General features: G+C 44.4%; 1 protein-coding gene across 4 annotated transcripts in view; it reads right to left on the reverse strand.

Annotated features, from left to right (window-relative positions):
* Positions 1-13,008, reverse strand: part of LOC147120766 (kinesin-associated protein 3-like) — a 149,518-nt gene that overhangs the window by 16,156 nt on the left and 120,354 nt on the right. For all 4 annotated transcript variants that reach the window (XM_085987002.1, XM_085987000.1, XM_085987001.1 and 1 more), the window contains 2 exons: positions 12,683-12,848; positions 4,192-4,317 (listed from right to left, as the gene is read on the reverse strand). In XM_085987002.1, the coding sequence (XP_085843128.1) occupies positions 4,192-4,317; positions 12,683-12,848 (292 nt within the window). The remainder of the gene's footprint in view (positions 1-4,191; positions 4,318-12,682; positions 12,849-13,008) is intronic.

Genomic DNA, 13,008 nt, shown 5'->3' on the forward strand with positions numbered 1-13,008 from the left:
CGTTGCTCCCGACCTCATTACAGCCTTGGTCCAAACATTGGCAAAGGAGCTGAATTCCAGAGGTGAGGTGAGAGTGACTGCCCTTGACATCAAGGCAGCATTTGACCAAGTCTGGCATCAAGGAGCCCTAGTAAAACTGAAGTCAATGGGAATAAGGGGGAAAACGCTCCACTGGCTGGAGTCATACCTAGCACAAAGGAAGATGGTTGTGGGGGTTGAAGGTCAATCATCACAGCCCCAAGACATCGCTGCAGGGTTCCTCAGGGCAGTGTCCTAGGCCCAACCATCTTCAGCTGCTTCATCAATGACCTTCCCTCCAACATAAGGTCAGAAATGGGGATGTTCGCTGATGACTGCACAGTGTTCAGCGCCATTCACAACTCCTCAGATAATGAAGCAGTCCATGCCCGCATGCAACAAGACCCGGACGACGTTCAGGCTTGGGCTGATAAGTGGCAGGTAACATTCGCGCCACAGAAGTGCCAGGCAATGACTATCTCCAACAATCGAGAGTCTAACCACCTCCCCTTGACATTCAATGGCATTACAATCGCCAAATCCCCCACTATCAACAACCCGGGGGGTCACCATTAACCAGAAACTTAACTGGACTAGCCACATAAATACTGTGGCAACAGGAGCAGGTCAGAGGCTAGGTATTCTGTGGTGAGTGTCTCACCTCCTGACTCCCCAAAGCCTTTCCACCATCTACAAGGCACAAGTAAGGAGTGTGATGGAATACTCTCCACTTGCCTGGATGAGTGCAGCTCCAACAACACTCAAGAAGCTCGACACCATCCAGGACAAAGCAGCCCGCTTGATTGGCACCCCATCCACCACCTTAAACATTCACTCCCTCCACCACCGGCGTACCGTGGCTGCAGTGTGTACCATCTACAAGATGCACTGCAGCAACTCGCCAAGGCTTCTTCGGCAGCACCTCCCAAACCCGCAACCTCTTCCACCTAGAAGGACAAGGGCAGCAGGTGCATGGGAACACCACCACCTCCAAGTCACACACCATCCTGACTTAGAAGTATATCGCCATTCCTTCATCGTCGCTGGGTCAAAATCCTGGAACTCCCTACCTAACAGCACTGTGGGAGTACCTTCACCACACGGACTGCAGCGGTTCAAGGCGGCGGCTCACCACCACCTCCTCAAGGACAACTAGGGATGGGCAATAAATGCTGGCATTGCCAGTGACACCCTGATCCCATAAACTAATTAAAAAAATATAAAGATAAAGAAAGACTTGCATTTATATTGTGCCTTTCACGACCTCAAAGCGCTTTAGAGCCAATGAAGTACTTTTTGAAGTGTAGTCACTGTTGTAATGCAGGAAGTGCGGCAGCCAATTGTGCACAACAAGCTCCCACAAACAGCAATGTGATAATAACCAGATTAAAAAAAAAAAAATTAAGTGGTGTTGATTGAAGCAGCACTCCCTCAGTACTGTACTGGAGCGTCAGCCTAGATTTTTGTGCTCAAGACTCTGCAGTGGGACTTGATCCCACAACCTCTGACTCAGAGGCGAGAGCGCTTCCAACGGAGTCACGGCGGACACGTTAATTCACGTTAATGCATTAAATTTCTTTAATAGGCTTGTGTTGGAATGCTGGTGCAGAATACTTCGAAATATCTAAGTTATGAACTTGCACCAGGACCTAAAGTTGTATTTTGATGAAGCAGCAAATAGGTACCAACTCAAAAATTTGAAGTGCAAAGTTCATTCTGTTTTTGTTTGTACAAATATACTTCCTCTAGGTAGCTTTCAGGATTTTCCTCTGCCTATGTATGGCATATTTACACCTTTATGTCCATAAATTTATACCCAACTGGCAGCTTAAAATTGTGCATTAGTACTTCTGGTTGGCTTTGTCTGTTGTTCCTCTATTCTAATTGTCACTAGTAATTTAGCTGTAAATTATGACCAGTGCTTAAAATAAATGGAATAGGTCACGATATGACCTTGTACTACAAGGATTTTAGTGTATCAATTACAGTATTGTCAGAAAGCCAATGAACAAATATGTACAGCATTGCTGCATCTTACTTTGTGCCAGAAATTTCTGATGGAAAGCCAATACTTTTGTTTGTTTTTGTTGGAAATTGTCTGAACTCAAAAGGTGCAATATTTAAAAATATTTGTTCCCTGGATGTGGGCGACGCTGGCAAGGTCGCATTTATTGCCCATCCCTAGTTGCAAATCTGGATATGAAGCCTTATCTAATGACCACTATTCAAAAAAGGTGGTAGAGAGAAAACGGGGAATTATGGCCTGACATTGGTAGTGGGGAAAATGCTGGAGTCCATTATAAAAGATGTAATAGCAGAGCACTTGGAAAACAGTGACAGGGTCGGACAAAGTCAACATGGATTTACAAAAGGTAAATCGTGCTTGACTAATCTACTGGAATTTTTTGAGGATGTAACTGGTAGAATAGATAAGGGAGAACCAGTGGATGTGGTGTATTTGGACTTTCAGAAGGCTTTCGATAAGGTCCCGCATAAGGGATTAGCGTGTAAAGTTAAGGCACATGGGATTGGGGGCAAGGTACTGACTTGGACAGAGAACTGGTTGGCAGACAGGAAGCAAAGAGTTGGAATAAACGGCTCTTTTTCCGAGTGGCAGGCAGTGACTAGTGGGGTACCGCAGGGATCGGTCCTAGGACCCCAGCTAGTCACAATATATATAATAAATGATCTAGACGAGGGAACTAGATGCAATATCTCCACGTTTGCAGATGACACAAAGCTGGGTGGGCGTGTGTGCTGTGAGGAGGATGCCGAGAAACTCCAGTATGATTTGGACAGGTTGGGTGATTGGGCAGAAGCATGGCAGATGCAGTATAATGTGGATAAATGCGAGGTTATCCACTTTGGTGGCAAAAACAGGAAGGCAGATTATTATCTGAACGGCAATAGATTGGGAGAAGGGGAAGTGCAACGAGACCTGGGTGTCCTTGTGCACCAGTCGCTGAAGGTAAGCATGCAGGTGCAGCAGGCGGTTAAAAAGGCATATGGTATGTTGGCCTTCATAGCGAGAGGGTTCGAGAACAAGAGCAAGGATGTCTTGCTGCAGTTGTACAGGGCCTTGGTGAGACCACACCGTGAGTATTGTGTGCAGTTTTGGTCGCCTTATCTGAGGAAGGATGTTCTTGCCATGGAGGGAGTGCAGCGAAGATTCACCAGACTGATACCTGGGATGGCAGGAATGACGTATGAGGAGAGATTGGGTCGATTGGGCTTATACTCGCTGGAGTTTAGAAGAATGAGAGGGGATCTCATTGAAACTTATAAAATTCTAACAGGACTGGACAGACTGGATGCAGGAAGGATGTTCCCGATGGCCGGGGAGTCCAGAACCAGGGGTCACAGTCGAAGGATAAGGGGTAAGCCATTTAGGACAGAGATAAGGAGGAATTTCTTCACCCAGAGAGTGGTAAACCTGTGGAATTCTCTACCACAGAAGGCAGTGGAGGCCAATTCATTAAATATATTCAAGAAGGAGTTGGATATATTTTTCTTAAGGCTAAAGGGATCAAGGGATATGGGGAGAAGGCAGGGACAGGGTACTGAATTTGGATGATCAGCCATGATCTCATTGAATGGCGGAGCAGGCTCGAGGGGCCGAATGGCCTACTCCTGCTCCTATCTTCTATGTTTCTATGTCAGTTCCACTCAATTTAGCATTCATACCAATACTAGAGTTTAGTTTCAATTAAAGAAAAAACAATGTTGAATGGCACTGTAGACTTAGTAATAATGTATGGGAAATTGCATGGTACAATAGGTCAAGCATTAACCTTTCACCTCTGCGATCTGAGTTTAAATCCTGCCCAGACTGATGAAATGAAAGTCTCCCCTGTCTTTTGGCTGGAAGGGCCCTATTGAGTTTGGGTACTCTTAACCCAGTCTACTCCTTATATTGCATTAACTAGCAATCTCACTCACAAAGGCCTCATGACGCTGGTTGGCAATGGAAAAAAAAAAAAAAAAAAATCGGCATACTGTACTAGGGAGTGCCCTTGAGGTTGGGGCCAAGTACAGGAAGCTTTACTGTGCAGTGCATTATGTTTGATGCTGACACTGGATGCCTGAATTGGCAAAAGTTCCATTTCCCATCACATCCCCCATCTGGACAAGCACAAAATAAAAAATAAAAAAATATATTCTGTGATCCCTTACCATTTAGAAGTTCAATGAGAGCTGGAATAATTCCCGATTTTGCGAGCATTGCAGCACAGGAATCGTCCATGGACACCGTGCCAATCATTATTACCACTTCCAGAACCAGGTCATCTTCTGTTGAACCTGATAAATCAGACATACAAATGTGTTACTGCAACACACTCACCTACTGACAGAAACTAGTTACTCTTAGTTCTTAGTTTGAAGCTTCCACTTAGTCTGTTACTTTGCTGGGGGCCGCAATTCCAAGTAATACATTACTCAAGGCTCACTCGCATGAATGCTCCATCCTAAAATGAAGATAAGGCTTCCACTCTCAACTGCTCTGCTGTGAAGATTAGCTGAATGAAAGCCAGACACATTCCAACAAGGGGTGGAAGGGGGAAAGAGAGAAGAAATCAAACGCCAAAGTCATGCTGGGCCATTGGTGCACACTGTGGAGTGGCTGGGTTATAAAGGGTATTGGTGGAGGTCTAGAACATAGAAGCTGAGTGGCGGAAGAAAAAAAGAAAAAGAAATTACTGAGCTGACTTGGGGAGTAAAATTCTGTTTCTACCTCTTGATTTGTTCTGTCTCTATGCATGACCCACCTGCCTGTGAACTACTGCCAGTGTTTGATGGCAGCTCTATTTTCTTTCCTTAATTTGTTCTCCAGCAAAAGAAAGAAATAGAACACGAGTAGGAAACACAAATATCCCAGCATCCATAGCAGAACTGAAACATCTCTATAGTGTGAGAAAGGGAGAGTACTGCGGAATCCAAGTATCACAGCTTGTCTCAGTAGCAGCGTTCTCATCTCTAAGTCAGAAAGCTGAGGATTCAAGCTCCATTTCAGGGACTTGAGCACACAATGCAGCCTGATATTTCAATGCATTACTGAGTGTTACATTAGTGGAGGTACTGCCTTATGCACAAGATGTTAAAGCATATGTCTAATCAGATAAATATAAAAGTTCCCATGGCACTATTCGACGGACAGCAGGGAATTTTCCATCGTCCTCTTTCTACCTCCACCACAAACATATTAACTGGTCTTTCGTCTATTTTTGCTATTTGTCATTTTAACGTGCACAAATTGGCTGCCAAGTATTCCTAAATAACAACGGTGTCTGAAATGTAAAAGTGTTTTTTGACATTTGAAGGACATGATAAGGATATATTTATATAATAAATATGCATGTTCCTCCTCCTGCCCCAGCAACATTCCATAAAAAAGCAGGCTGGGAACAGGAGGAAAACAATCACAATGGTCTGCTGAGATCTACAAGAGAGAGAGGAGAGGTAGTCAAGTCATAGTAACAGTACCGAGTCAACTGACATTTTCAAAACTGAGATTGATAAATTTTTGTTAGGTAAGGGTATCAAGGGATTATGGAGCAAAGGTGGGTTAATAGAGTTGGAGTACAGATCTACCATGAACTAATTGAATGGTGGAACAGGCTCAAGGGGCTGAATGGCCTACTGCTAATCCTATCTTTGTGTACATTTGCACCATTTTCCACAAATTGGGCTGCACCACATTTCTAGAAATTCTCTGAAAAATGATTGTGCCATGTGTGGATATCCAGAACTAACCTCCAAGGCATAGTCTCCGAATTAAACAAAAACTTATTATAAATGAAGCAGTTGCTCGCGACAGGAATTAAGTACTACAGAAAGTTTTGAGATTATGACCACTTTGGGGAGGGAAATCCCACCATGCAAATTACATAAGAACCGTGAATTATTAATGGTCAACAGAAAATATAACCAGAACCAAAAAGCTTTCATGCTGGAATATGAAAGCTTTTTTCAACAAAAATTGCTTGAAGTGAAATAACCTGTACTACATGTTAAATGGCTGAATTTATTTCCACTTGCTGAAAGAGGTATATTGTACTCGAGCATCACTGTGATTAATGGGATGCCTGATAAACTTCATTAAGGCCAATTTCTGATTAAATTTATGACTAGAAAAAAAAAATCCAGTTGTCCTTGGAGAGTAACGTAACAAGCATCAAAGATGTCATGGTGTCAGATGCAAATGTCCCCATTTCCAAGAATTGTCTGTTCGTCAATATAGATGAGGTGCCAACTGCAAACCCAAATAGACTGAGCATAATACAAAAATAGTTTTATAAACTGAAGCACGATATTATGATAAAACATAGAAACATAGAAGATAGGAGCAGGAGTAGGTCATTCGGCCCCTCGAGCCTGCTCTGCCATTTAATGAGATCATGGCTGATCATCCAAATTCAGTACCCTGTCCCTGCTTTCTCCCCATATCCCTTGATCCCTTCACTCCTTCTTGAATATATTTAATGAATTGGCCTCAACTGCCTTTTGTGGTAGAGAATTCCACAGGTTTGCCACTCTCTGGATGAAGAAATACCTCCTCATCTCTGTCCTAAATGGCTTACCCCTTATCTTTAGACTGTGACCACTGGTTCTGGACTCCCCCGCCATCAGGAACACCCTACCTGCATCTAGTCTGTCTAGTCCTGTAAGAATTTTAGAAATTTCAATGAGATCCCCTCTCATTCTTCTAAACTCCAGTGAATATAAGCCCAATCGACCCAATCTCTCCTCATACGTCATTCCTGCCATCCCAGATATCAGTCTGGTGAATCTTCGCTGCACTCCCTCCATGGCAAGAAAATCCTTCCTCAGATAAGGCGACCAAAACTGCACACACTACTCAAGGTGTGGTCTCACCAAAGCCCTGTACAACTGCAGCAATACATCCTTGCTCCTGTACTCGAATCCTCTCGCTATGAAGGCCAACATACCATTTGCCTTCTTAACCGCCAGCTGCACCTGCATGCTTACCTTCAGCGACTGGTGCACAAGGACACCCAGGTCTCGTTGCACTTCCCCTTCTCCCAATCTATTGCCGTTCAGATAATAATCTGCCTTCCTGTTTGTGCCACTAAAGTAGATAAGCTGGCATTTATCCACATTATACTGCATCTGCCATGCATCTGCCCAATCACCCAACCTGTCCAAATCATACTGAAGTTTCTCGGCATCCTCCTCACAGCACACACACACACCCAGCTTTGTGTCATCTGCAAACTTGGAGATATTACATCTAGTTCCCTCGTCTAGATCATTAACATATAGTGAGTAGCTGGAGTCCTAGCACAGATCGCTGCGGTACCCCACCAGTCACTGCCTGCCACTTGGAAAAAGACCCGTTTATTCCAACTCTTTGCTTCCTGTCTGCCAACCAGTTCTCTATCCAAGTCAGTACCTTACCCCCAATCCCATGTGCTTTAGCTTTACATGCTAATCTCTTATGCGGGACCTTATCGAAAGCCTTCTGAAAGTCCAAATACACCACATCCACTGGTTCTCCCTTATCTATTCTACCCGTTACATCCTCAAAAAATTCCAGTAGATTAGTCAAGCACGATTTACCTTTTGTAAATCCATGTTGACTTTGTCCGATCCTGTCACTGTTTTCCAAGTGCTCTGCTAGTACATCTTTTATAATGGACTCTAGCATTTTCCCCACTACCGACGTCAGGCTTACCGGTCTATAATTCCCCGTTTTCTCTCTACCACCTTCTTTAAATAGTGGGGTTACATTAGCTACCCTCCAATCCATGGGAACTGTGCCAGAGTCTATAGAATTTTGGAAGATGACCAGCAATGCATCTACTATTTCTAGGGCCACTTCCATAAGTATCCTAGGATGTAGATTATCAGGCCCTGGGGATTTATCAGCCTTCAATCCCATCAATTTCCCTAACACCATTTCCCTACAAATACTGATTTCATTCAGTTCCTCCCTCTCATTAGACCCTATGTTCCCCGACATCTGAGAGGTTATTTGTGTCCTCATTTGTGAAGACAGAACCAAAGTATGTATTTCATTGGTCAGCCATTTCTTTGTTCCCCATTGTAAATTCCCCTGATTCTGACTGCAAGGGACCTACGCTTGACTTCACCAATCTTTTTCTCTTCACATATCTACAGAAGCTTTTACAGTCAGTTTTTATGTTCCCTGAAAGCTTACTCTCATATTCTATTTTCCCCCTCTTAATTAATCCTTTTGTCCTCCTTTGCTGAATCCTAAACTGCTCCCAACCCTCAGGTTTGCTGCTTTTTCTGGCCAATTTATATGTCCTCTCCTTGGATCTTATGCTATCCCTAATTTCCCTTGTTAGCCATAGTTGCGCCACCTTTTTTGTTTTATTTTTATGTCAGATAGGGATGAACAAATTCTGTCGTTCATCGATGCGATCTTTAAATGTTTGCCATTGCCTATCCACCATCAACCCTTTAAGTAACGTTCCCCAATCCATCCTACCCAACTCGTGCCCCATACTATCATAGTTTCCTTTATTTAAATTCAGGACCCTAGTCTCTGACTCAACTACTTCACTCTCCATCTTAATGAAGAATTCGATCATATTATGATCGCGCCTCGTACAACAACATTGCTAATTAATCCTTTCTCATTACATAATACCCAGTCTAAGATGGCCTGATCTCTAGTTGGTTCCTCGACATATTGGTCCAGGAAACCATCCGGTATACACTCTAGGAATTCCTCCTCCACAGTATTGTTACTAATTTGGTTAGCACAATCTATATGTAGATTAAAGTCACCCATGATAACTGCTGTGCCCTTATTGCACGCGTCTCTAATTTCCTGTTAAATGCCTTCCCCAGCCTCAGCATTACTGTTGGGGGTCTGTACGCAACTCCCACTAATGTTTTCTGTCCCATGGTATTTCTCAGCTCTAACCATACAGATTCCACATCATCAGAGCTAATATCCTTCCTTACTATTGTGCTAATCTCCTCTTTAACCAGCAATGCTACCCCACCTCCTTTTCGCCTGTCCTTCCTGAATATTGAATACCCCTGGATGTTGAATTCGCAGCCTTGGTCACCCTGGAGCCATGTCTCCGTAATCCCAATTATATCATATCCGTTTACACCTATTTGCGCAGCTAATTCATCCACCTTATTACGAATGCTCCTCGCATTAAGACACAAAGCCTTCAGACTTGTGTTTTTTTTAACACTCTTGGTCCTTTTAGAATTATTATTTACTATGGCCCTGTTTGATTTACACCCTTGATTTCTCTGCCTTCCACTCTTGCTTTTCTCCTTCCTGTCTTTTGCTTCTATCCTTGCTTCCCTTTCCTGCCTCCCTGCACAGGTTCCCAACCCCTTGCCATTTTAGTTTAAACCCTCCCCAACAGCACTAGCAAACACTCCCCCTAGGACATCGGTCCCAGTCCTGCCCAGGTGCAAACCGTCCACTCTGTACTGGTCCCACCTCCCCCAGAACCGGTTCCAATGTCCCAAGAATTTGAATCCCTCCCCCTTGCACCATTCCTCTAGCCACGTATTCATCTGAAATATCCTTCTATTTCTACTCTGACTAGCACGTGGCACTGGTAGCAATCCTGAGATTACTACCTTTGAGGTCCTAGTTTTTAATTTACCTCCTAACTCCCTATATTCAGCTTTTAGGACCTCATCCCATTTTTTTACCTATATTGTTGATACCTACATGCACCACGACAACTGGCTGTTCACCCTCCCCCTCCAGAATGTCCTGCAGCCGCTCCGAGACATCCTTGACCCTTGAACGAGGGAGGCAACATACCATCCTGGAGTCTCGTTTGCGGCCGCAGAAATGCCTATCTATTCCCCTTACAATAGAATCCCCCATCACTATAGCTCTCCCGCTCTTTTTCCTCCAGTCCTGTGCAGCAGAACCACCCAAGGTGCCAGGAAGTTGGCTACTGCTGCCTTCCCCCGATAAGCCATCTCCCCCAACAATATCCAAAGTGGTATATCTGTTTGAGAGGGGGATGGCCATAGGGGACTCCTGCACTAGCTGCCTGCGCCTACAACTCTGCCTGGCGGTCACCCATTCCCTTCCTGCCTGTGCAGCCTTTACCTGCGGTGTGACCAACTCCCTAAACGTGCTATCCACGATGTCCTCAGCATCGCGAATGCTCCAGTATGTATTAATTCGCAGCTCCAGCGCCACAATGCAGTCTGCCAGTAGCTGCAGCTGGATACACTTCCCGCACACATGGTCATCAGGGACACAGGAAGTGTCCCTGATTTCCCACATAGTGCAGGAGGAGCATGCCATGGGGCCGAGCTGTGCTGCCATGACTTACCCTTTAATTAATTCAAATTAAATGAAATCAAATCAATACCAATAATTACACTACAATTAAATGATATACTCAAGGGCCCTTGTTTACTAGCACTCCCCGCTACACAACAGAGACCCTAGGAACTATAAACCACAAAAATTAAGTTTGGAAAGTAATACATTAGGGAAGGAATGCCAAAATAAAGAGCAAATTACTAACATCAACATAGGAAAGGGGTGAGGGAAGCCTTACTATGCGGTTGTATTAACTGATTAAGGCAGGCTCGTTAAGCAATGATGCGCAGTACAGCTCTTAGACTCCTTCTAGTGGATAATGTGGCCTAGGAGCAGACTGCTCGTCAAGCCCCTTAGACGCGGAAGCTGCATTGTGACCAGGGACAGTAGTTTACAGAAATTGAATAAATCAAATTCTGGGGGGTTTTTTTGCATGGGATTCCAACTTGTGCTTTGAGAATGAAATTCTGTGATTTTTGTCCTTTTTGTCATGGAAACTGTAAATTAGTGGCCTTGATTATGACCCTTGGGAACCACTAAGGAAAAAAAATGGGGAAAGATTGACAAGAGTTTGGGAAACAATTCAATTTGTCATGACCTCTTCATTAAAAAAAAGTATGTTAACAAGCACATTAGTAGAGGTTTCTTTATTCCTTCCGAATACCTTAGAAACTCTTTTTAAAAACTTTGTGAAGTACACTACTTTAATAATTCTGACCATACATCATAAGCAGGGCCACTAAAAAATTATGGCCATGTTTTTAATCACAAGAATCGCTTCCCCATCCCCCCAAAAAATCACCCCTTGCTACAACCCCTACTTGATGTCGCTGCTGTTCTAGGAACTCGGAAGCTACTATACACTGGAGGGTATTTCTGATCGTGCAGTAATTCATCAAGTACAAGGGTGATAGGTGACTGAGACTTAGTGCGAGATAGGATACAGGCAGCAGAGTTTTGGATGAGCTGAAGGTTAATGAGGGTGGAGGTTGGAAGGCTGGCCAGGACAGCATTGTAAAGTCCAGAGGTGACAAAGGCATGGATGAGGGTTTCAGCAACAGATGGGTTGAGGTAGGGGCAAGATGATGTTATGGGCATGGAAGTAGACAATCCTTGTGATGGAGAGGATATAGGGTCAGATTTAGCTCGAGGTCGAAGAGGATGCTGACGTTACAAACAATCCAGTTCAGCTTGAGACAGTGGCCAGGGAGGGGGATGGAATCATTGGCATGGGTAGAGAGTTTGTGACAGGGGCCAAAGACTATGGGGGCCGAAATTGGGTGCCTCTGCAACTTCCGTTAGCACAGAAATCGACTCCCATCATATTCGGTGGGAGTTTTACGGCATTGTGCCCCGATCTCCTTCGCCCGGAGATCGTGACGTCATCGCTGTGTGCATCGCCCCAGACCCGAAATTGACTTCCGCCCCCTGCAACAGCTCCGGTCGAAAACACCGACAGCTGCAGGAGGCATGCATCGGGTGGCCGGCCGGCCGCTTCGGGGCGATGATTAAAGACGAGGTGGCAGAGGTAAATTTTAAAAAAAAACTTACCTTTCTTGTTCCCATTTTTTGCACGGATTCCTGCTCACGATCTATCAGCCCTGCACTCTGCTCGAGTGCCGGGCTGATCGCGCGGGATCGCGGCTGCCTTGGTGGTCCAGGTAGGTACTTTTTATGTTGCAGAGCCTGCAGCGATGGCCCTTCCCTTTAAGGGAGGGAAGGAGCCTTTGAACGCTGCAGCGCTGCTGAAGTCTCCGCCCCATCTGCTGCCAATTGCGCTCCAAGAAGGAAGTGGAACGCTCGATTTAGTGCTCCACTTCCTTCTCAGATTGAGCAGTGCGACAACAAAGGCGGTGGAGGGGTTGAGAGAGTTCGTGGAGAGGTAGAACTAGGTGTCATCAATGTACACATGAGACCTGGCCCCATGTGGATGATGTCACCTTGGAGCAGCATGTAGATAAGGAAAAGGAGAGGGTCAAGGAAGAGAAGTTGGATAGACAGCAGTTTAGTGGAAATGAGATGAAGAGAACAGGAGCTAGGTCTCAGACAAGATGAACTTAGAGAGGGCACAATGGGAAATGAGAGAGAAGCTGGAGAAATACACAGGTTCAGGGCTAGGGCAGAGGGGAGTCTTGGAGGAGGTTTGGTTTGGTGGACAAGAGGAAGGAAGGAATTACTTTTTTGTTTTATCAACAAAGGAAATTATAAATATATTTGCCTTTTTCTGCTTTTTAGGTGGTTACAAAATTATAATATGCTTATCAAAAATGCGTTTCACAATTTATAAACTCCTTAACTAAATTTTACAACCATGTTTTCATTACCCATTAGTCAGTATAATCCACCCCTCCAACAAACCTGGTTTCAATTTGTCCTTGAGGAATGGAACCAAGTTATACTCCTTCAGTACAAGCTCCCAGTCTAGATCCGGAACTGTAAGATTAGCAAGTGTTCCAAGACACTCGATAACAAATTCTTCACCTTCATTACTACTGATCTGAGCTGCCAGGTCCCCAACGTAATCCTGAAAGACAATACAATATTCAAATTGTGTTTTGTTTTCACTCTGTAGAACCTGGAGCTATACAAAAGCAATTCTTCTAAAAATTAAAACTTAATACCACATGAGGAACCCTACTGAGTATCAGAGCACACTGTTTAAAATTCATGAACTCCCAGAAAAT

This window comes from Somniosus microcephalus, chromosome 4 (genome assembly GCF_052327205.1).
Source record: "Somniosus microcephalus isolate GS21.2 chromosome 4, FLI_Smic_1.0, whole genome shotgun sequence".
Classification (NCBI taxonomy): domain Eukaryota; kingdom Metazoa; phylum Chordata; class Chondrichthyes; order Squaliformes; family Somniosidae; genus Somniosus; species Somniosus microcephalus.